This window comes from Planococcus citri, chromosome 5 (genome assembly GCF_950023065.1).
Source record: "Planococcus citri chromosome 5, ihPlaCitr1.1, whole genome shotgun sequence".
NCBI classification, from domain to species: domain Eukaryota; kingdom Metazoa; phylum Arthropoda; class Insecta; order Hemiptera; family Pseudococcidae; genus Planococcus; species Planococcus citri.
In genome coordinates, this window is record NC_088681.1 from 22,650,689 (window position 1) to 22,675,219 (window position 24,531).

At 32.1% G+C, this 24,531-nt stretch overlaps 2 protein-coding genes across 5 annotated transcripts in view; one reads left to right on the forward strand and one right to left on the reverse strand.

Moving 5' to 3' along the window:
- Window positions 1–6,609: 6,609 nt before the first annotated feature.
- Window positions 6,610–12,378, forward strand: LOC135847114 (shematrin-like protein 2). 2 transcript variants are annotated; one of them, XR_010559088.1, is made up of 4 exons: window positions 6,611–6,820; window positions 9,308–9,815; window positions 11,996–12,083; window positions 12,217–12,378. XR_010559088.1 is itself a non-coding variant. In XM_065366531.1 (3 exons), exons 1-3 carry the CDS (start codon window positions 6,748–6,750, stop codon window positions 12,000–12,002), a joined length of 588 nt encoding a protein of 195 aa, XP_065222603.1. In that variant the 5' UTR covers window positions 6,610–6,747; the 3' UTR covers window positions 12,003–12,085. The 2 variants fall into 2 exon arrangements, 1 of the variants encoding a protein (XP_065222603.1); XM_065366531.1 differs by lacking the exon at window positions 12,217–12,378 and having other exon boundaries at window positions 6,610–6,820; window positions 11,996–12,085.
- A 53-nt stretch (window positions 12,379–12,431) lies between these two features.
- Oatp74D (Organic anion transporting polypeptide 74D) overlaps window positions 12,432–24,531 on the reverse strand; it is a 163,680-nt gene continuing 151,580 nt past the window's right edge. For all 3 annotated transcript variants that reach the window (XM_065366525.1, XM_065366524.1, XM_065366526.1), the window contains 7 exons: window positions 21,943–22,068; window positions 21,660–21,726; window positions 21,253–21,403; window positions 17,860–18,121; window positions 17,636–17,764; window positions 17,057–17,265; window positions 12,432–13,921 (listed from right to left, as the gene is read on the reverse strand). In XM_065366525.1, coding sequence (XP_065222597.1) covers window positions 17,099–17,265; window positions 17,636–17,764; window positions 17,860–18,121; window positions 21,253–21,403; window positions 21,660–21,726; window positions 21,943–22,068 — 902 coding nt within the window. In that variant the 3' untranslated portion in view covers window positions 12,432–13,921; window positions 17,057–17,098. The remainder of the gene's footprint in view (window positions 13,922–17,056; window positions 17,266–17,635; window positions 17,765–17,859; window positions 18,122–21,252; window positions 21,404–21,659; window positions 21,727–21,942; window positions 22,069–24,531) is intronic.

The window sequence follows — 24,531 nt, forward strand, 5'->3', positions numbered from 1 at the left end:
TTCATATAATTTGGTTAGAGGTAAAGAAATAAAATTGGAGTTAGTTCGCCATAATTCTAGAAATGACTACGCATGAGCGTATGGAGGGAGTGTTTTGATTTCGAATCTTTCGAGAGTCGAGACGTCGAGACCATCATAATCCTAATAGACCCATGTTTCATGAGTCAAGTATTCTATTCTGAGTCATTGAGTCAAACGTCCAAGGATGGAATCAGAATTCAGAGGAAGGTAAGGAAAAGTTAATTTTAGAACAGCTATAAGTACCCTGTACCTACTTATTCTATTTTCTGGAATTTGGGAATTGGGATAGCTCAACTCAACAAATTTTTGACGTTGGCGTTGCTCTGATTGAAAAACTACAGATATGATGAATAAAAATGAAGTACCACCTACCACACCACGACCATCTTTATTTAGGTAACTGGAGTGGAGATTACAACACAGACTATCAAATGACACAGCCCGACTGGAGGGCGGATGAATTTGAAAAATGCTTGAAAAATAGTTCTTGGTGAAATGGAGCATATACAAATATATCACTTTTAACAGTTCATTAATTAAAACACTTTAATTCATACCTAGGTACCTTATGTATGATTTCTTCATGTAGGTAATTTCATTTTTGATTAGCAACTCAATGCAGGCAGATACATGCATACTTCTAAAAGTAAAGATTATTATCATTATCAATATAATAAAAAAATAAATAATAATAAAAATAAATAAATAAATGAAAAAGTGGCACTGCTTCCAACACTGGTTCTAACCTTGGTCTGAAAACAAACACTGATTGAAATTGAGGAGCTCATTGCAAAAATAGCCTTTGTCCAAAATGAAAATAAAAAACAAGCAAGACAAAAAACCACTGCAAAGTCCTGATAAATTGGTATAGTGTGTATAGTCCAGTCATTAAAGACCAATTATGTCCCATCTACGGGAAAAATTATTATCAAACAGATCTTTCGCAAATATTGTTCACAGAAGTCCCCTCAACAACATACTAAAAGTCCTGGCCCGTACGGGGTCCGGAACCCCCTCAAAGGGGGGTGGAACATCCCCCAAAATCAGTTTTTCGCCATTTTCTCCCCCGCATTGCATTTTAGCGAAAAATGTGTAATAGATAAAAGAATCTACGTCAAATTTCCGATCTAATGATGTATCAACTTTCCTCGTATGTTCAAGGGGGGCGGAACTGCAACCATTTAAATGAGGGGGGTTTTCTGAAAAATAGATAAAGGCTATAGGCGCCTAAGAGGGGTGAAATGGTCCCCGAAAACGTTCGAGTTGATATTAATATGGAAGGTAGGTACCATTGAGAAACTTCCGCGTAGAAAGTTTCAGATCCACACCCCCTCCTGTTTTTGGGGAACCCCCCTTTTCTGAAACTTCAATAACATTTTTCTCAGTCCCATTTCAACCGATTTTGAAAATTTTTCAGTATGTTATGTATATCCTAAGTAGGTATCCCCACAAAAATTTTCAACCCGCTCCCCTCATATTTACCCCTCAAGATAGTGTTTCTCAACTTATGTTATGCTTTTTAACAATAAAAAAAATTGAGAGGGCCAAGTGCTCTGGAGAGGGCTAGATGAGTCTAGCAAAAAATCTGACGTCATATTCGTGCTCAGCGGTATCAAATCATAAGAAAACGACACCCTATTCATTAATAATTAGTTATTTTCCCCAATATTTCCATTTCACCCCCAACCCTCTCTAAGACTCATTTTTACATCATTTTGAGGGGTAAATGTGAGGGGAGGGGGTTGAAAATTTTTGTGGGGATACCTACTTAGGATATACATAACATACTGAAAAATTTTCAAAATCGGTTGAAATGGGGCTGAGAAAAATGTTATTGAAGTTTCAGAAAAGGGGGGTTCCCCAAAAAGAGGAGGGGGTGTGGATCTGAAACTTTCTACGCGGAAGTTTCTCAATGGTACCTACCTTCCATACTAATATCAACTCGAACGTTTTCGGGAACCATTTCACCCCTCTTAGGCACCTATAGCCTTTATCTATTTTTCAGAAAACCCCCCTCATTTAAATGGTTGCAGTTCCACCCCCCTTGAACATACGAGGAAAGTTGATACATCATTAGATCGGAAATTTGACGTAGATTCTTTTATCTATTACACATTTTTCGCTAAAATGCAATGCGGGGGAGAAAATGGCGAAAAACTGATTTTGGGGGATGTTCCACCCCCCTTTGAGGGGGTTCCGGACCCTGTACGGGCCAGGACTTTTAGTATGTTGTTGAGGGGACCTCTGTGAACAATATTTGCGAAAGATCTGTTTGATAATAATTTTTCCTGTAAAAATGTCTTTAATGACTGGACTAGTATTCAAAGTGATTTTTTTTATCAACTTGAGTAATTCCTGTTACTCTCAGAGAAACTTTACAACTTTAGAGGGCTACCTACCATACTGATGCATTCATGCAATGCAGTGGAGAAAAGAACCTCTCCAATTTTTTTTCCAAGTGACAAGGGCTATTTTTGCAATGAGCTCCTCAATTGAAAACAGTGTCTGTCACAAACACTGGTTATGGGTCTGAAAACAAACACTGATTGAAAACAGTGTCTGCCACAAACACTGGTTTTGGGTTTGAAAACAGTGTCTGTCACAACCACTGGTTCTAACCTGGGTCTGAAAACAAACATTGATTAAAAACAGTGTCGGTCACAACCACTGATTCTAACCTGGGTCTGAAAACAAACACTGATTGAAAACAGTGGCTGTCACAAACATTGGTTATGGGTCTGAAACGACACACCACACTGATTGAAAACAGTGTCTGTCACAAACATTGGTTATGGGTCTGAAACAACACACACTGATTGAAAACAGTGTCTGTCACAACCACTGATTCTAACCTGGGGGTCTGAAAACAAACACTGATTGAAAACAGTGTCTGTCACAACCCCTGATTCTAACCTGGGGGTCTGAAAACAAACACTGATTGAAAACAGTGTCCGTCACAACCACTGGTTCTAACCTGGGTCTGAAAACCAACATTGATTAAAAAAACAGTGTCTGTCACAACCACTGATTCTAACCTGGGGGTCTGAAAACAAACCTTGATTGATAACAGTGTCTGTCACAAACACTGGTTTTGGCCCGTTTTGGGTCTGAAAACACAGACTGATTGAAAACAGTGTCTGTCACAACCACTGATTCTAACCTGGGTCTGAAAACAAACACTGATTGAAAACAGTGTTTGTCACAAACACTGGTTATGGGTCTGAAACGACACACTGATTGAAAACAGTGTCTGTCAAAAACACTGGTTTTGGGTTTGAAAACACACACTGATTGAAAACAGTGTCTGTCACAACCACTGGTTCTAACCTGGGTCTGAAAACAAACATTGATCAAAAAAACAGTGTCTGTCACAACCACTGATTCTAACCTGGGGGTCTGAAAACAAACAATGATTGAAAACAGTGTCTGTCAAAAACACTGGTTTTGGGTCTGAAACACACACTAACTGATAACAGTGTCTGTCACAAACACTGGTTTTGGGTTTGAAAACGCACACTGATTGAAAACCGTGTCTGTCACAACCACTGATTCTAACCTGGGTCTGAAAACAAACACTGATTGAAAACAGTGTTTGTCACAAACACTGGTTATGGGTCTGAAACGACACACTGATTGAAAACAGTGTCTGTCAAAAACACTGGTTTTGGGTCTGAAACACACACTGACTGATAACAGTGTCAGTCACAAACACTGGTTTTGGGTCTGAATACACACACTGATTGAAAAAATAGTGTCCGTCACAAACACTGGTTTTTGGTCTGAAAGCAAACACTGATTGAAAACAGTGTCTCTCACAAACAAAAGTAAGTAGCTACTACATTGAAGAAAATGGTATGAATTAAAATAATTATTTACCTTGATACAGAAAACTTTGCAAAATTGAAGCCTTTGCCTCATAATAACCAGATTCTGAGCAAAACTTAGCTTTATGCTGACAATGAGATCTTTTACAGCCTCAGCCTGACGCCTGACTTCTGTCAGATGTGTCTGAACGGACACGAATCATCCTTCATCGGTTCATCCGACAAAGATTTCATCTGATTGGCTCTGGTTTGATTTGATCTGATCATCCGGACCAGGTTTTCAGTCTATTCATTTGTCAGTCTGGCTCTCCAAGGTCATTGGCCGGCGTGTGGGAACTCTCAAGGTCACTTAGCCTCCTAAACTTGTCTGCCTGTATGCAAGAATTCCCAAGGTCATTGACCTCTGGTCCATCTGTATGTTTGGCTTTTCAAGGTTGTCTGTCTGTCTGTCTACCTGAGATCTTATAAAGTCATTGACCCGTTTGTCTGACCTGGGTTTTCTGTCTTCCTGCCTGTCTGGGCTCTTAAGGTTATTGACCCGTCTGTCCGACCTTTTAAGGTCATTGACTCCTCTGTATGAGCTCTTAAGGTCACTGACCTACCTCTCTACCCTCTCATGGTCATCTGTCTGTCTGTATGGCTCTTCGGTGAGGTTGTATGTGTGCCTGTCTCTCCTCTTAAGGTCATTGAACCTGTCTATCTGGCTTCTCAACATTGTCTGTCTTTCTGTCTGGCAGGTGTCTGGATTATTAAGGTCATTGATCCTCTCTGTCTAACCTCTCAAGGTTGTCTTTCTGCTTGTATGGCTTCTCTCTACTCTCTAGGTTGTCTGCCTGCATGTCTGGCCTCTCAAGGTTGGTAACCTACCTACATATATATAGCCTCTCATGGTTGCTTGTCTACCTTCCCTACAAACCGTAATTTCGGGTGCAAAAGTTCATTTTTAAATTTTTGGGGTACTTTTTGAAAATTTGAAAAATTTGAAAAAGCTGTTTTAAGGGCGAGTACCTATTTCAGAAAAAAATGAAAAAAAGGAAGAAATTTTTAATGAAGATAACGAGAAGCGACTCACAAAGGAACCCAAAGAATTTCCACTCTATGGCCTAATGATTTAATTTTTTCACATTTCCTAATTATGGTCGAGAGAATGTCCAATAAAAACAGCGACCAAAGTTATAGATAATGAGTTCAACCTTATTAGTCCATCCAGAGCGACTTGAAGTTTCTGGAAAAAATTAAAAAAATTGCTGGAGGCTCAAAAAAAGTATATCTCATGAAAAAGTTCAACTTTAGCCCTTTAAATTTTGGTTAGGGGAGTTTTAGAACATGCTCTTTCGATCTATCGTTTTTTTTTTTTTACCTATATAGGTATATAATCTGGAAAGTGTGAGTTTACAAGGTTCCCTTGTGAGGTCAAAACCTTGGTCGGACATACATGAGATTTCATCACAAGAAAAGCAAATACGAGTACTGTGATTAAAAATTGCGAAATTCTCTGACGGATGATGATTGGATGATAATCAACAAAAACCAAGTTAGTATTCATTAATCTTCATAAACTAAATGAACGAGCAGGTAATTTCCAAACTCCATTTGCGAACAATTTCCCAGAAGAATTAGAAATGATCAAAATATAGACAATTAAGTCATAAGTAAAGTACTAGGTAAAATCATGTTGGTTTGAAGAAATAATACAAATATTTACTTTCTTACACATAGATCGTTTAAATAGTTGATATTCCATTATAGGGTATGAGTAAAAAACCTGGTAAATCTTCTCTGGTGCACTTAACAATATCCAAGTGTTAAACAAACAGTAGGTACCTGAAACGCATTCTTCGCTCTAGGATTGACAATGCTAATAGAAGACTAACTACATACCTAGAGCTGTGGAAAAATTTGTCACGTTAAATATCGAAAAATTTGTATTAAAAACAAATTGGTTGCCAAAAATCCTTATCTCAGATTAAAGCTTTTGGCAAAAAATTCTGTATAAATATCCGTTTAAAATTCGCTGATCCATATATTAATACATATTAAATTACCTATCTATGTAGGTATCTCGTGTTCTCCTATACACTCGTAAATGCCACCGTTATTCGTTAATATAAATTAAGCACTATTCGATGTAAATTAAGCAGAAAATTATAGGCTGCGGGTAAATAATTATTTTCATTTATAGGCCCTAAAATGTTACGTTACATGAGTTAACAACTCATCGCGAGCTTTACTTCGTCCAGAAAGAGTACCGAAGGGAGGGGAAAAAATCGTGCATGTATTATCTCTATATTCCTGACAGCTTTACACAAATCATTCGTCGTCGTATAGCAAGAAGCATGTGATTAAAATGCAAGAACCTATACCTACAGTAGAAGAACGAAAGCAGAAAAAAGCTACCTACCTATTGGTCCTACATATGTGCGAGTTTACATTTCTCTAAAAAAACACAGAGAATTTACTATTTTACTCGTACATCCTGAAATTCGGTGAAAGGAATGCGATATTATGTAATCTCAAATGTGTAAAAATGAATTACCTACGTTAGTTCGACGAAATGAAACGCCCTTGACCTTACATCGCTCAGCTATACCAATTACCAATAAACTGCTAATACCTCTCTTCTTCTGTTCGCATCTCAAAACTTGTGCACTTTGAGGAGTAAAAAACCCAAACCGGTTATTCGAATTTACTTTTGCGCTAAAAAAAAAGAACCGCAGAGGAAAACTTCGCACCGCGCAGCCCTTTTTATAAATATTAATTCTACATTTGATTTTCACGAACCTCATTCGAACTCGAGACTTCGCCGGGCTGTGTTTGGTTGTGATTTTTGTGTTTTTTTTACTTAGCTTTTTGATTTTCTTTTTTTTCCCCAGTTGGAAAAATAATACAAGTGTAGATCAAAATGAAATACTTAGTTCTCGGATCCGTTGTATTGTTGGCAGCTGTCTGCTTAGCTCAGCCAATCGCTCAACAAAGTGAGTAATTTTTTTACAATTTTTATAGCAAAAGGTTATACTTAATTTCTGAGTAAGGATTTTCTCCTAAAGTAGCACGTCTTAAAAAATTAGCCTCGATACATAAGGGAAAAAATGTCAAAAAAGCTTCCATGCTTTTCCTCTGTCCCTTTCTTCTACACCTACGATCTCAATTTTGATTTCATTATTGGAAACGATCGCTATAATTTTCAATTTCATTGCAGCTGACAGAAAATTTACCCTTTCCATAAAATTTCTCCGTGAAATTATTTTTCAAAATTATCACTGTGACCTATCAAAATGGGTTAAAATTTCACGCTGAACTTGAATTTTGTATTATTTTTAAATTTTAACTTTTCTATGGGAAGCTAGGGCGGATTTTTTCTTTGGAATTTTGATCACTCCATTGAAAAATGATGTTTGGAATCGAACGATATGGATGAAATTTCGGTGCGAACTTTTTTTTAAGAAATTGATAGTGCAATTTTTGCGAATCAATAATTTCCAACTAAAAATACAACTTTTTCAATTATTTCCAACTTGAAATGAATTTTTTCCAAACATAATACAAAACAGAAGAATTTAATTTTATTCAAATTTGAAAACTAAAATTCTTTAATAAAATAAATACAGCTTAATTTATAGAAAATTTAAAAAAAAATAAGTAAAATGATTTCGAATTCACTTTTACTTAGAAAAAGACTAAAAAACTTCAAAAATCATCTTGAAAATTAATTTCCAATTAAATTAATTCAGATTTTTTTTTGAAATGTCCGAAAATGCAGACATTTTTTCTTTTATTTAAATAAAAAAAGTTGGTAAAAAAAAACACTTTTAAAAAGTAGGTAAAGACTTGTTCAAAATGAATTAAAAACCAGTTTTCATGAAACACAAAATAATTTGAAATTCGAAGAAAATTTAAACAGTTTTTAATCATGAATGTTTTTTTAAATTATTTTTTTTTACATTTCAATAAAAAAAATAAACATTTATTTTGTTAAATAAGAATTATTCTATCATGTTTTTTTTAAATACTAAACTTGTTCAAATTCTGTTTTATTTTGCTAATTTTTTTTTCAAATAAGTATTTACTTCACTTTTTTGAAGTACTTGTTCAAAATGCTTCAATTTTATCGACTCAATAAAATTACAAAATGTCATTGTTCGGTTTATATTTCAAATTAAAAAAAAAAAAAAGAAAAAAAAACAAACATTAAAAAGAAAGTTTTGTAGTTATTTTTGAAATTAAAAAACTAAAAAGTAATTGACTTTTTAAAAATATCAAGTGTAAAGCAATCACTGTCTTATTTTGTTTACAGATTATTTTTCAATTTTTTTGTTTTCACTTTTTTGGATGATTTTGATTTTTAAAATGTTTGTCTAGGGTTATAAAGTTTTTTTTTTTTTTTTTTTTTAATATTTCAATAAATTTAACGATTATTACCTATTCTTATAATGGCCAAATTTCCAAGAAAATTGAAATTTGTGGATTATTTCTTGGTTTTTTGAGAGTGCTGAATTGAAATTTCAACTCATTTTTTGAATACGATCCATCATAGACCCCTCAAGTTCCCCCTTCTCCTAATTTAAAAAAAAAATCGAAAAATTATAGAAATTACTGCGTAACTTGTTGATTTATACTGATTCAAAAAGAGCTGAATAAAAACAAATTGGTCAATATTCTAATTCACTTGTTTTAAATATGTATTGGAAAATCAATTTTAATTATTGCTCGGCTAATTTTTCCAATTTGACCTCCCAATCTCACCCCTTCCACGCCCTTAAATAAGATCAAAATTTCAAACAATAGAAAATGACGTGCGACGTGTCGCTTGTTATGTTTTTGAGAGAGCTGAATTCGAATTTACGATTATTTTTTTCGATAAGATTTTCATTGCCCCATGATAATCGACATGTCACATCATTATTTTCAAAATTTTTCAATTTTTTCCAAAATAGTGTGGCTGGAGGGGTACTGAGGGGTCGTATCTCAAAAATAATTGGAAATTCGAACTCGCCATCGTCGAAAACCTAACAAACGATATGTCACTCGCCATTTACAATTCTTTCAAAATTCCGACCATGTTTGAGGGGGGGGGGGGGGAGGGGTGAGTTTATTGAAAGAGACGGGATCATAAAAATTTGCCAATAATTGAACTTGACGATCAAAAAAATGTCCAAAGTAGACGAGCTAATCGATTTTTATTGATTTTATAGCACCCAGCTCAAATATCAGCAGTATACCCCTTGACCCCTCCCCCTCCCATCCCTCAAATTGAGTCAAATGCCAAAAAATTGAAAATATCGTGTGACATATCGTTTCATAGGTTTTTGAGGGTGCTGAATTCAAATATCTACTTATTTTTTTGATACGACGCATCGATGCTCCTCCAACCCTCAATTTTGAAAAAAATCATTAATTTTCAATTTATTATAACTCAAATTATTGTATAATGAGCTACAATTCGCACTTGAATTTATTCGCAGAACTCGCTGAAAACAACCCAGCTGACCCCAGACAGAAAAGAAGTCTTCTCTTGGGATTAGGTTTGGCCAAAGGTGCCGCCGTCCTCGGCGGTCTCGGAGCTGCTAAAGTTATCGGCGCCGGTGTCATCGGTGCTGGAGCTGTCGGCGCCGGAGCCCTCATCGGAGGCGCTGCTTTGGCTAAATTCAAACACTACGGTGGTGGCTACGGTGGCTACGGTGGATACTACGGTGGCTACGGAGGCGGTTACGGAGGTTACGGATATGGCGGATACGGAGGATACGGATACCCGATCAGCAAAAGCTACGTTATCGAAGAACCCGCCCCAGTAGTTGTTGCCCAACCTGCTGTACATGCTGTGCCCGCTGTCTACGCTCAACCCGCTGTCTATGCTCAACCTGCTGTTGTTGCCGCCCCATCTTATGTATCGTACCCGAGCTACGGAGTTGGTAGCTTTGCTAGTGCTGGAAGCTTCGCCCATGCTGGTTATGGAGGTTATGGATACTCGCCGTAAGTTTGAGTTGAATTTTTCCAAATTTTTTGATTACTTAATTACATATTAGTTAATTAAGCATCCCTGATTACAAATACAATTCATCTATTTTACTTATTTTACTCCTGGATGCGTTTTCACCCTTGAAAGTTCAACTTTTCCATAAAAAGTACTCCATTACTTGAGAAATTTTGCACTTTGGGGTGAAACTAACACCATAAATAGATTCTCTGGGTCCAAAAACCCCCTCCAACGATACGTCGTACATCTCTAAAAGCTTCCCGACGCTCACAAAAAAATTCTAAAGCTCAACTCCTAATATCCTATATTCTCCTAATGAAATAGGTCCCATTTTGCATCAAAATAAGCCAATTGGTTATTTTGCCTTGTCGTTTGGGTTGCATATTTTTATATTTTAAGGGGCAAATATGAAGTTTTTAAAATTGAGCTTCTTGTCTTAATGAAAAGCTAAAAGGACGTACGAGAAGTCGATTATCACTAATTAAGCATCGCTGATTACGAATATATCATTTATTTTAATCCATATTGGAGCTTTTGCATGAAAACTTGGAATTTTCAATTTAAAAAAAAACACCAATACGCGGGAAACGTACGTTGAACTATTTTTTGATGGGAGTGGGGGAAAGAGATGCTTAGAGAGAGAGGATAGTTTCCGATTTGACATTTGCAGAAATTCAAGAACTTGAATTCCTTTAAATTTTTCATTTTTTTGTTTTTATTTTCGTCATTTTTTTCATTTTTATTTTTTTATTTTTTATTAATTTTTATCAAGTTTTTCTATGTCTTTCTGCTTTGAAAAAAAATACTATTTGCAGAAATTCAAAGAACCTAAATTCCTTTAAATTTTTGTTTTTTTTTGTTTTTATTTTCATTTTATTTCATTTTTACGTAGGTATTTTTCTTTTTTTTTTTTAATTTTCATCAAGTTTTTTTATGTCTTTCTGTTTTGAAAAAAATACTATTTGCAGAAATTCAAGAACCTAAATTCCTTTAAATTTTTACTATATTTTTTGTTTTTATTTTTCATTTTTTTCCCCATCAAATTTTTCTATTTTTTCTGCTTTGAAAAAAATACTTGATTTCAAGTCATGTTTGTTTTGTCAAATTAAATTGTGTTTTTTCGATTTTCATTTTAAACACACATTGGAGAATGTTTAATTTTTGAGATTTCAGCAGTCTTGGTGAACTATTTTTTTTTCATTTCTTTTGCTTTCATCAATATTTTTTCGGTTCTTTTTTGCAATTTTATTATTTTTTTCAATATTTTTTTTGAAAAAGTCATTTTTCACTTTTTATTTTTTTTGAAAATAGCATGATCGAGACTTTCAATACAATACAACTCATTGTCAGTCACCTGCCCTTTATCCTTTATATTAAAGGAATCTTTCAAAATTAAAAACGTGGAGTTCTGGATAAAAACAGTTAAAATATGATGAACAATTTTCATTTTTTTTTTTTTAAATACAAAATGTAGTGGAATTTCATGAAATTTTGAGGCTATTTAAGATCACATTTTCATAGGTTAGTTGTAATTTTGGTGCAAAAAATCCTCTCCCTCCCTCTCTCCCTTCTCTCTTCCAGTCCTTCCTTCCTCCCTGAAATGTAATTTTTTTAAACTTTTTCAAAAAGTATCCAATTTTATAAAATTTTCATTTTTATACATTTTTAATCCCAGTTTAAGCAGCTGAAAGTTTCGTCCTTGAGAAGTTTTTTTTTTCACGAATTTTCTAGAAATTCGAATTTTGCATATTATTTTTGATCTAAAAAGTTCAAAAATAAATAGTCAAATTATAAACCAAAAAAAAAAAATTTTAAAATGACCAAAATTTGATCAAACAAAACATTTAGTTTATCAAAAACGAAAAACGAAAAAAAAACGATTTTTTTAAATCACTGAAATTGGCCAAATTTGAGGAAAATAATGAATAACGAAAAAAACGAAAACGTTATTTTTAATAACTAAACAAAACTTAACTTAACGAAAACTCGATTTTTCCAAAAACCAAAACGTAACGCTGGATCAAAGTCATGAACTACCAATCATCTGTTTAAAACACGAAAAATATTGTAAATTTATACAAAAAATACACTCGAATTAGCCTCTAAGAAGCAATGCCTTTTCTACTGTAATTTTTCGTACATATTAATTAACCTTTATTTTATTTCATTTTTTCAGATGCTAAGAACCTAAATCAATATTTTTAATCTTGCTCTAAAAGACGTGAACCTCCAGTGAAAAAGCTAATGACACTACTGGAAAAAAGGTAACCAACTTATAATTCATTTCATCTCAAATCTCAAATTATTTTAAATTTCGAATTCGAATTTTTAATAATTAATTTCTTGATAATAATAATATGAAAAATAATTAATTTTATTTTCATTTTATTTTTACAGGTGATAAAAAATAAACTTTCTATCAAAAAACGCGAGCTCAATTCCTACACCAGTGTCAAAAATTTCAACAAAAAAAAATGTATAATTTATTCAACGTTGTTTGTTCTTTATTATTTTCATTATTGTAATAATAGTGTTTTAATAAACGTATTTTTTTTTCAATTCACATGTATTTCCTTTCTACACTCAAAAATCGAAAAAAAATCTAAAAAATATCGCGTTAAAAACACAGTTTTTATTAAAATTAACACATCTGCGCAACACAATATAAAAGAAGAGAAAGAAAAAAAAAATTAAAAAGAAAAAGTATACACAGTATAATCACATTACAAAATATACAAAAAAATATTAGAAATAATTATGTATAAAGTAAAAAGCGATAAAAATGTTCGCCTTTGATATAAATGTTGTTTTTACAACCCGTTTTGCTTTTATTAATTCCTTTGTAGTATTGACTAGCATTTATAAATAATAACAATTAGAAAATTATCACAAAACAATTTTTAATAACCATGTTACTGAGTGGTAAGGCTGCAGTATGATGAGGGATAAAATTTCAAAATCAGGGTGGGCGAAATTACCTAATTAATTATTTCAGGAAGACGGTATTCGTTTCTTTATTTATACGTTCTACTTATACTGGCGGAGAGAAGAAAAAAAAATTAAAAAGTATAAAAAAATGAAGATTCAACGTTACAAAAAAAAAAAAAAGAAAAAAAAAGATACGTAAACAAAAATAAATTAAAACAACAACATATGCAAAAAGAAATTAATAAAACGAGTCAAACGTAAATATATATAAAAAATTGACATAATTGCGTTAAAAAGATCTTCATCATAATACACTAAGGTCAATAATAAATTCACTTAGGTGTATATCAGATTCAGGTGTAACAAAAAAAAAAAAAAAAAGAGGGGTATTATGTAGATAAAATATCTTATTAAGTTAACAAATTGGAAACCGTATTCGCTGACCAGACTACTAAAAAAAAAAAAGAATTAACAACAAGGTTCTATCAAAGAAGTATATAAGAAAGAGAAGAGAAAAAAAAATAAGACAAACAAAAAAATACACGTATAAAACAAAGAGAAAAAAAACAATTAATTAAGGGTAAAAAGAGTAGGAACAATCTGGATACTCTAAGAATGTATTCGACCATGTAAGTGTTTTTTTTGGCGCGACGACGCTATAAATTCTCGATTCCAAACGTCCCCACACAAGTCGTACTGTATACGTATCTGTGTGTGTGTGTGTATGAAACTGCATTATGCAATTTGCATGCATTTCCTATCGTAACAATACTTGAAAATAGTTACCACTCGGTTTAAATGCCAGCCCGTTTTAAGTCAACGATTCGTTCGATAGTACAATATTATTAAAGTAGATATAACGAGGAAAAAAAAATTAAATAATTAAGGGTTCAAGTATTGTCACATTTGCATAACCGGTATGGAAAAAATAAAAGACGAAAATATTACAACAATACGCAATGGGTAACTTAAAAGCGCATCAACATTTTGTACTACGAAAAAAAAAAAAGAAAAAAATTTTAAAAACATAATCAACGTGATGTCTTGAGCTGATATCACACTCGAATTGGCTTAATAAAAAATATTATATCAATTAATCTAAAATAATCAGTCCCATGAAAACGACTGCGTCGAAGAATTCGCCAGCCATCGATGTACCATCGAGATACGTCATCTGCGAATTGCAAAATACCAGGTTTAATTACAGGTGTTAATAAAATTGCATACTCTGTTCGCCGTAAATACGTTTTTCTATCAATTCGAACGAAAGAAATGCGATTTTCAGCATCGAAACGTGTTTTGATCTAGTTTGAATTTTTTTTTTTACAACATCGACCTTCTTTGAAATTGCGAAATACCTCATTATAAAAAATGGGGAGTAGGTTGTTCCTCCATATTTGGGGTCAAAACTCGAAAAAGAAAATTGGGACATGTAATACATCGATTGATATGTTTTTAGAGGCGCTGAACACAAATATGACCTTAGTTTTTCGATTGGATCCTGCTATAAGGTCCCCAGTACCCCCTCTACTCCACCGAATAGGGTCAAAATTCAAACTAATGGTGCCAGAAGCAGGATTGGGGACGACTCGAATCAAAGTTACAATTCTGATCAAAAATTCTGAGATTTGATTCGTGATTGACGATGCAAAAAATTATGAACTGAATCATGTTCATGGATCATTTTTTTGCTCCCAGTTCTCTTCATCAGAAAGCATTGCTATTGATTTTTACAGGTAAGTTTTATCATTTATGAATTTTTTACGAAATTTTGGTCAGATTTTGATGCATTGTATCGATTTTTAGCCATTATTAATTATACTTCTATCATTATAATAATTATTTCAACATTGTTTAATGACATTTTCGATGAAATTTGTTCAGTTTTGCTGAAATTTCATCAATTTTTGGTGATTTTCTAAAATATGTATAAACGTAGCTTTAATAGTACAATTTTTCGGGACAAATTTTATAAGTTTTTGCAACATTTTTGTTTGATTTTAACGCTTTTAGTAAATTTTAAATTATGTTTCAAACAGTTTTTGCTACATTTGAACAAATTTTGCTTAATTTTTGTCCATTATCAACAGTTTTATTAATTCCGAAGGTTTTAAAAAGCGTTTTTATTTCATTTCAAACACACTTTATTCGACAATCTTCCACCAATAACGCAATTTTTGTCAAATTTGGCCAAATTTAGTCAGTTTTTGAAAATGTATATTTTTAAAATACATTTAAGTTGAACGTCTTTTTTTTTACATAATTTTCAGATTATTTTACACGACTTTTTATGCAAATACTTACATATAACTCAAATTGAAAAATTTTACTGAAATTTCATTAGTTTGCCATTTTCATCATTTTTTACAGTTTTTTATGAAAATTTCACTACATTAGATGAAATTTGATTAAATTTTATAAGCTTTTCAGGATTTATTGTCATTTTTTTAACATTTTTCAAAATTTTTAGTGCAGATTCTAATAAATTTGAACAGTTTTAGGAACTAAAATCTCATCAGAAATTAGATATTTTCAACTATTTTTATGTTCTTGTTATTTTTAATTTTTTTTTAAAGCCAATTTTAATCATTTTTTCATCATTTTTTATGGAAATACATTTTACATTTGATGAGTTTTATAGAAATTTCATCAGGTTTTGGTAATTTTTAATGTTCAAATTTTTTTCAGTATTTTTGTGTCGTTTTTTAACATTTTTTTTTGAAATTTCATTTTTTATGTATATTTTGCTAAATTTGATGAATTTTGCAAAAATTTTAGCAGTTTTTAGTAATTTTTTAATGCTTTAAATGTTCTATTTTTTTCAGTAAGTATTTTTATGAAGTTTTTCAACACACGAGTATTTTTAGAATTTTTCGATGAATTCTACAGAAAATTTCATCAGTTCTTGTTTATTTTTGGTAATTTTTTTTGCTTTATTTTGAGTTCTTCCACAATTTTTAACCATTTTCACAATTTTAAGCGCAAATTTTATCACTCTAATCAATTTTAATGAAATTTTATCAATTTTTGGTAATTTTTAATGCTTAAATTTTCTTTAGTATTTTCATGTCGTCATTAACATTTTTTTTGCAATTTTATTTTTTACGTATTTTCTGCTAAATTTGATTAATTTTACAGAAAATGTCGACAGTTTTTGATATTTGTTAATGCTTTAAATGTTCTATTTTTTTCAGTATTTTTATTAAGTTTTTCAACATATTTTCAGGATTTTTCGATGAATTCAGCAGAAAATTTCATCAGTTGTCGTTTATTTTTAGTAATTTTTTTGCCTTTTTTTTTGCGTTCTTCTACAATTTTCAATACAATTTATACAATTTTTAACGCGAATTTTATCACTCTGATTAATTTTAATGAAATTTCATCAATTTTTGGTAATTTTTAATGCTTAAATTTTTTTTAGTATTTTAAAATCGTTTTTAACATTTTTTTTTGCTATTTTATTTTTCATGTATTTTTTGCTTTTGATGAATTTTACAGGAAATTTCAGCAGTTTGTGGTATTTGTTAATGCTTTAAATGTTCTATTCTTTTTTTCAGTATTTTTACGTACGATGAAGTTTTTCAACATATTTTCAGAATTTTTCGATGATCAATTTTAATGAAGTTTTATTAATTTTTAGCAATTTTTAATACTTTTATTTTGTGCTAGAAAAGTAGATAAAAATAAATCTTTTTCCTTTTCTTTTTTACACCAAGTTTGACTTGATTTGATAACTTTTATATTGAACTTCATAACTTTTTGATTAATTTTAATGATTTTTTATTTAGTGTTTTTACGTTGTTTTCAACATTTTTTCGCAATTGTTTACACATATTTAACTAAATTCGATATATTTTATCAAAATTAATTTTTACTAATTTTTTTCTAAATTTTTCTGAATTTTCATCAGTTTTTTGGATCATTTTTAATAATATTTTTAGGAGTTTAATTATTTAATTAGAAGTTCAATTTGTCTTGGGATAATTGTGCCTTCGAAGTTTTCCAGTTCTACAGAAAGTTAAGAGCTCCTCCCTGCCCTCTGAAGAGTTCGGAGGAAAATACTCGAAGAGGGTCGTTATTTTACAAGATCATTGAAGGGAAGACATAAACAAAAATTCGAACGAATTCGAAGAACAAGACCATTTTTTTGCCTTTTGGTTCGAGTTGCGGAAGGGATGTTAATTAAGTTGCATACTCTGTTCGCCGTAAATACGCCAATATGTATGTATAATGATGTGCGAACTTGACCAGCTTACGAATGAATGAGGGTAAGTGAGTCGTTTTTAACAAAATAATAATTACCACTTACAATCTCAAGTTTCCTGGAATTTATCCGATAACCGAAGCTGGGTTAATTTTTATCATTATCGCAGCAGTTAGTTTTTTCGGCGATCGGGGTCAGTTCTTCCTCTTGAGTTTGCGGTAATGGTTCGTCGGTACCGAAATTTATATTATCAGCTTTATACCAGACGATCAGATCTACTACGAAAGCGCAGAGCATGATAGCACTCGTCGTTCCTGGAACAAATACCAAAATGAATTACATCTTTATTATAGTCATTGATTATTTTATAAAAAATAGGTATATTTAAATAAGCTTATTTTTGAAATAAAACAGGTTCGGAATTCGCAGAATCGTGAACAGACTTTTTGTTGGGTAGTTGAAGAAGTCAGAAAGAATATTAATTTTTTTTTCAATTTCAACGAAGTCGTGAAAAATTTTGATCACTTTTTTTTGGTTAAATTTCTAGGAAAAACTGTCTACTGAAAAACTGGTCAATAAAATAAAAAATTTATCGAGAAATTGAACCGAAAAAATAAACATATTTTTAGAAAAATATCCAAAACAGTAACACTACAGCGATATCAAAGATAGACGAATACTAACCGTGGAAATACTGACGAAATGCTTTAGTATCGTATAAACTACACGCTCCCGTTTTGCCACACACCATCTCCCAAACGAGACAAGTCGAATCGACTACAGCTCCGTAGATAACCGAGCATGGCACATTACCTAATTGACAAAAAAAAAAACATGCATCAGAATTAAATTAATCGTCAGAATAAAGAAAAAAAATCATTCTATTTCTGTTCTGAAATGAGACATACCAAATAATCCGATGGCAAATTGTATGACACCTAAAGCCATAGCTTTATCTCTAGGATCGACGCATCGTAAAGTCAGCAACATACTACCAACATCGGACGTCGAGTGGATGAATACGAAGAACGAAAATATCATTATGTACCACACGAAGTTATTGCAATCGAAATCGCAGTAACCAATTTTGGCGGTGAATTTGTCATTTATGTCCAGACCATCGTATCCCAGCGTTGTGTTAGGGTAATTCAAACAAACACAATCTGAAAACTGCAAATAGACGAGTGTAAATTATAAATCAATTTTCATCATAAAATACTACCTATGTACATATTTGAATTGTGTATTTGATCTCGCAGTGTTGTACATAATTTTCATAAGGGATACTATTTTTAATTTTTGATTTAAAAAAAAATAAAAAAATTCTAAAAATAATTCGCAATAATTACTCGAATCAACTTTTTAATACTTTGAAGAGATATTTTTTTCTAGAATGCTTCAATTTGTTTCAAAAATATCACTATAATTATAGATCATTTTATGGGCTTAAATGATTTTCAAAAATTTTTTTTGAATTAATCAAAATCTCTTCTGAGGATTCCTGTTCTCTTTTCAATTTATTTGGGTCTTTTTTTGAAATAAAACATTAAAAAATCAACAAAATATGCATCATTTCATCAGATGAATAATTTTTTATTGCTTCGATGCTTTAAAATTTCAACCAAAAATAATCAAATTAGGTGAAAAAAACGTATAACTTTGTCATAATGATATTACTTTTTCTAATTTTTCTAAATTGGTTACTTCAAGTTCTTTTCTACGAGTATCGCATGTTTTCAAGATTATTTGAAAAAAAAATTACGTACATTCGAAGAAAGATTTCAACGCTTCGACGCCAAATATCAGAATTTTGTTGAATTATATATTTGGCGATTATCTTTTGAATTTTTCAAATTTTAATTCTTTCTAAACTACTTTTATTTTATAACAGTACTTACATCATTCCATAGTTTTTTTATTTTTTATTTTTTTTTGCAAAAATACCTATTTTTAGAATAATTTTGTTTTTTTTTCAAAATATTTTTAAAATTTTTGTTTTTTAATTTTCTAGTTTTCTTCCAATATTATAAGAATTACCAACAATTTAAAAAATGTCAAATCCTAATATTAATGATTCTGAGTAAAATTTTAAGACTTCGTACATTTTAAAACAAACTTGCCAACGAAATCGCAGATTCTGCTTTCCAAAATAGGACTTGCACGAAATTTTTTTAACTGGACAAAACTAGATCGAAAGAGCATGCAAAAATTCATCACCAGCCAAAATAATTTCAAAAGCTAAAGTGCATTTTTCGATTTTTGATGAATTTTTGAAAATCTTTATTTAGGCCAAAAATTTAAAAAAATAAAAATTTTTAGCAAATTGACCTAGAAAGCTGAAATTTGGAATATACCCTGTTTTAGACCAGCCAAATCGATTGGAAACGGTTTCAACCCGTTTAGAGCAGTTCTGGAGCCTCTAGCGGATTTTTGAAACTTGAAATGACGTTGGAAATCCGAAATTCACGCTGCACTCCAACTTAAGCACACTATTAAGTCGGATGCTAGTGAGTTTAAGTAACTTTGGAGCTTCCAGCGACTTTTTGAAAATTTTTGGAGCCTCCAGTAGATTTCTGAAACTTCAAATGCAGTTGAAAAGCCGAAATTAATTCTGAAAACTAGTTTCAATACGCCATGAAGTCGACTGCAGGTGGATTTTAAGTCATTTTAGAGCCTTCAGTGATTTTTTGGAAACTACTGATGCTTCCAGTGCATTTTTTAAAATACAAACCTAAAATTTCTACAAAATTTCAGGAAATTGCAAGTTTCAAAAATCTGCTGAAGGCTCCAGAACTCCTCAAAACGGGTTGAAACCGTTTCCAATCGATTTGGCAGATCGAAAATAGGGTATTTGCCAAATTTAAGCTTTCTATGTCAATTTGGGAAAATTTTGAGGTTTTTTTATCATTTTTGACCTTCAAAAGATTTTCAAAAATTCACTAAAAATCAAAAAATACACGTTGGCACTTGAATTTTTGACAGATCAGAAATTTTTCTCAATTCTGAAAAAAAATAAAAATTAAAAAAAGTATATAACAAGTTTTTTTTTTTACAAGATATCGTCTGGTGTAATCTACACGATCACCAGACTTGAAAACAATCTCAATTTGTCATTTTTGGAGTCTCCAGCGAGTTTTTAAACTTCGCTAAAAATCTAAAAGTGCTCTAGAGGAGTCAAAAATAAATACGAGCACCAATAACTTGGGTCAGTACTTATTGAATAAGCTCTCCACGATTTTAGGTGGTTACTACAAAATTCCAGGAGAGCCAGTTCAAATTTGAATTTTTTTACCAACTTGTGAATTCCAGAAACAGTGAAAAAAAATCAAATTTTCAGTAATTTTCTCTGCAAGATGTCGTCTGGAGAGGCTCCAACATGGTCCAAAACTAATAATTAGAAATCGTCTTTAAAATAGCTTTTTTGAATTTTTTTAAACCACACAAATCCAAAAATGAACTTTAGGACTTGAAATTTTGTTTAAGGGGATTTTAGGACGTGGCTTGCAGAATTAATTTGATCACCTGAAGATCAATTTATGGCCAATTCGTTACCTGTTTAACGAATTTATCCACATTTGGGTGAATTTTCATGCATTCACCTCGTAATTGTTTTTTGACCAACAATTTTCGATTTCCCAGTCTTAATTTTTCATCAAATAGAATGGTCAAAAAAAAATCACTCTGAAAGAGCCCCTCCCCCTCGAAATTACTTCAAATGTGGATACGGTTGTTAAACAGATCAAGAGTCAGTCATAACTCGTTTTTTGGGTGCCACCCAAATCAATTTTTGAGTCTTGTGGAGGAATTTAAAAATTCTGGAGAAATCGAAAATTACGCTGGAGGCTCCAGAATGGCCAAAAATAATGAAATTCGGTTCGGAACAGTTGGTATCTTCTTTTTAGGAGTAATTCTCGCCATTTTTACTAAATATTTACCAACTTACAATTTTTTTCAAAAAAATCTTAAATTTTTGAAAACTGTAAATTTTGGATTTTCAAAAAATTGACAAAAATCGAAAAATCAATTTAAGCAGCTAAAATTTTAGTTATGGGTGTTTCAGACCGTGCTTTTTCCAAAAATCTCGATCCTCTTCAAATCAGAAGCGGATACTTCGAAAGGTTCCCTCGTAAATATATCATCATGGTGGCGTCGAAAACTGTCAATTTCAGTAAATTCTGACACAACCGCAATTTTTCATTAAAGGTACTTTTAGAACTTTCCCACCAAACTTTGTAATTTATTCGCAAATACCCGCGATCAAATACACAACTCTTTCACATCAACACGTGACAAAATCATACTTGGATAACTCCATTCGTCGAAGTGACATTTTGACATCCGGCGTAGCAGGCTGAAAAATGGGTAAATTTATCCGCTCCGCAAACCGGGCTGAATTTATGATCACAGTTACACGACCTGGCGCAATCTGGTAACACCGAGACCAAAGCACCTCTGAAATGAAACAAAAAGCAAACGCAATTCGTTAGGCAAGTAACATTGTTAACATCCTTGTATAATGTCAATCACACATACACATTAGACTACAAAATGATATTCGTATCGTATAATATGTATAGTTTGACTCATCATCGACTGCGTCTAGTTACGTCTGCGACGACGAAAAATTTTCGTCTAAAATTCTCGGAAAATTCTACCTAAATATATTCAGCAATAAGTATATTAATGAAAGTATAGCGCAGGTACTAACTTGTCATCGTGACGAAGATCAGCGAGGTCATTCATCGGGCAGCCGACGAACATTAGGATGCCCATACCTGCGGACAATGTCAACAATTAACAAAATACATATTGACCACGTATCGCTAAAAATACAATTCTAACGACCAAAAAAAAAATTAATTCATAGAGTCAACAAACCGTATAAAAATTATGCAATTCGTCTATTACTCCTACGACAAAATATCCCCCATTTACATCTACGAGGTACAAACTATGTATAAGTAAAATACACATTCGAATTCGATACCCACCAATGGCGTATAGAGCAGCAGCACAAGCGATCCAGGCAGCAACGAATCTGGCATTTGGTTTCACTCGTATGATGAACACGCCCGATATAATGATACCCAGACCCATCACCAAGATACCGCCAACACCTGCGAATAATTAAAACCATTAAAATACACCTTAAAAAAATACCTAACTCGAATACCATCATCATCGTTGTCGTATCGGCAGAAGATGAGGCAAATTGCACCTTGGGTGCATTCGTGTTTTACGAGTAAAAAGCTTCCGTTTTTTTCCACTCGACTGTATTTCTTTTTTTTTTAACGATTTAACCCGTCAGTTTATTCGTACCTACGTATATAGTGAGAAGTCAGACCGACTATCGTGATAATTCATCGTCATCGTTAACGATTAATTGAGTCTCGCCGCTGCCAACACGATCGCCGGTCGTCGTCGTTGTATCCGCATTAATAATGCACGAAAAATGAAAAGCGAACGTGTAATTAAAGTTGAATCCATCGTGGTAGTAGATGGAGTTGCATATTCACACAATTCGAGGCGGTTTGTTTGAGAAATGTTTACGGATTCGGAATTGACAATAATGAAGCGAAGGAGGCAGAAAAACGCGGATTTGTTTGAAAATTATCCTTTAGATTGATTGAAGCGTTCAAAATTCGAGATCAGAATGAGAAAAATCAGCTCATGCTGCAATTGGTTTTGAACTGAATTCAGCAGTGGCTGAGCAGTGGGCTCCAAGGCATCTAATTGTTTGTTGATAATATTGAAATTTTTGAAATAGAATTTCCCAAAAAATCTGCGAAAGATCAAAGGCTGATTCGAATTTACTCTTATTAGATTAATTCTGATCCGATTGAAAAAAAAAAAAAAAACAGAATTATTCACCTTTTTGTAACTTTGTAACAAAAGTTGGAAAAAATTTAATTATTAGTTCGAACTTCAGAGGCTCGATTACGAATAGGAACTTTAAGACTGACAAGCTTCATTCTCTTTATAAAAATGATTCTCTATTTTTTGGTGTTTCTTCGTGTCCAAAAAAACGGTCCAGGAGCCCCACTCCTCGTCTTCCTCAACATCACAAAAATTGAAAAAATTGAAAAAATCCAATTTACTTCAAAATTCTCCAATTTTGGGATCAAAATTCTTCTAACCAATCCATTTTTCAGAGAAAACCCTCCCCTAATCAGCCAACATATTCTGGTCCTTTTGTATGGAGCTCCCAAAATCGAAAAAAATCAAGAAAAATGAAATACGTACATACTTAAATCAAAGTGCGATTCCCTGACATAAAAGCACCCTGAAAATTGAAACAAAAAAAAATCAATTCTGTAAACATAAGCAGGTATTTTGAAATTCTTCAGTGATAACCTCTTTCTCAAGAAAAAAACTTCCTTCAGCACCCCCCCCCCCTTCTCAACAATATTTTTGATTTTCTTTATTTTTACAAATTTTGTGGACTTCATAAGGACCAATATTGTTTCGAGGTCCAAAAGAGTTTTTTTTTCTCGAATTTTGGTCCCTTTCTGTGCAGCCCCCAAAAATTGGAACAAATCAAGAAAAATGAAATACGTAGGTAAATTTAAGTTGGTAAATATTTTTGAAAATCTTCCATTCTTCCAAAAATGTGATTCTCTGGCATAAAAATACTCTAACATTACATTTAAAAAAAAAAAAAAAAAAAACGAAAAAAAAATTCAATTTTGTAGGGTAAAGTCGCCAGTAGTTGAACAGATTTTTGATACTTTTTGATAAAAAACAATCTACAGCTCAAGTTGATATTTTTTTGAAAACTTTGATAAGTACATCTAAAAGAACACAGTTTTCCTTACATTTTGATTTGTGTTTCACATTCGTAAGTGCATTTTTGAGATTTTTATGATCATTTCAAAAAGTGTCCAAAAAACCCCAGTAATTGACACCCGGTTTATCGAGCATGAAAATGTGATTATGAATCAATCAAAAGTAGTTAGAAAGAAAGTGTATCTCATTAGCTTTCAAATGGTATAATAACCATCTCAAAATGTTCAAAATTGTTTGATGGAAAAATAATTGTAAAACACTTTGCAAAATTTTCATGGTGAAAATAAAAGTTGATAAAACGCAAAAAGTATGACTGATAATCATCACCTAACTCGCGGCCAATAATAAGCGAGGTATGAATTAATTTTTAGTGCAATCAGTGTTTTCAATAATCACACTGGGACACCAAAATGGCGATTTTTGTGACGTAGGTGTCAACTACTGGATCATGTCAACTACTGGTGACTTTACCCTAAATATATTTTGAAAATACTTCAGTTTTTTGATCCGAATCTTTCTAAATGACCACCTTTTTTTTTTTTTTGACAAAAACTTCCCTCATCACTCCCCCCCCACAACAATATTTTTGATTTTTTTCAAATTTGGCGTGCTTCGTCAGAAAGAGGCTAATATTTTTAAGGTTCAAGAGAGTTTTCTTCTCGAAAGAAGGATTCTTTAGAAAGGTTCTAATCAGAAATGAAAAATTTTCAAAAAATTCTAGCAGACTTTGATTTACTTATTTCCATGTTTAAAAAATGTTTCCACTTATTTTTGGAGTTCCAAACAAAGGCACC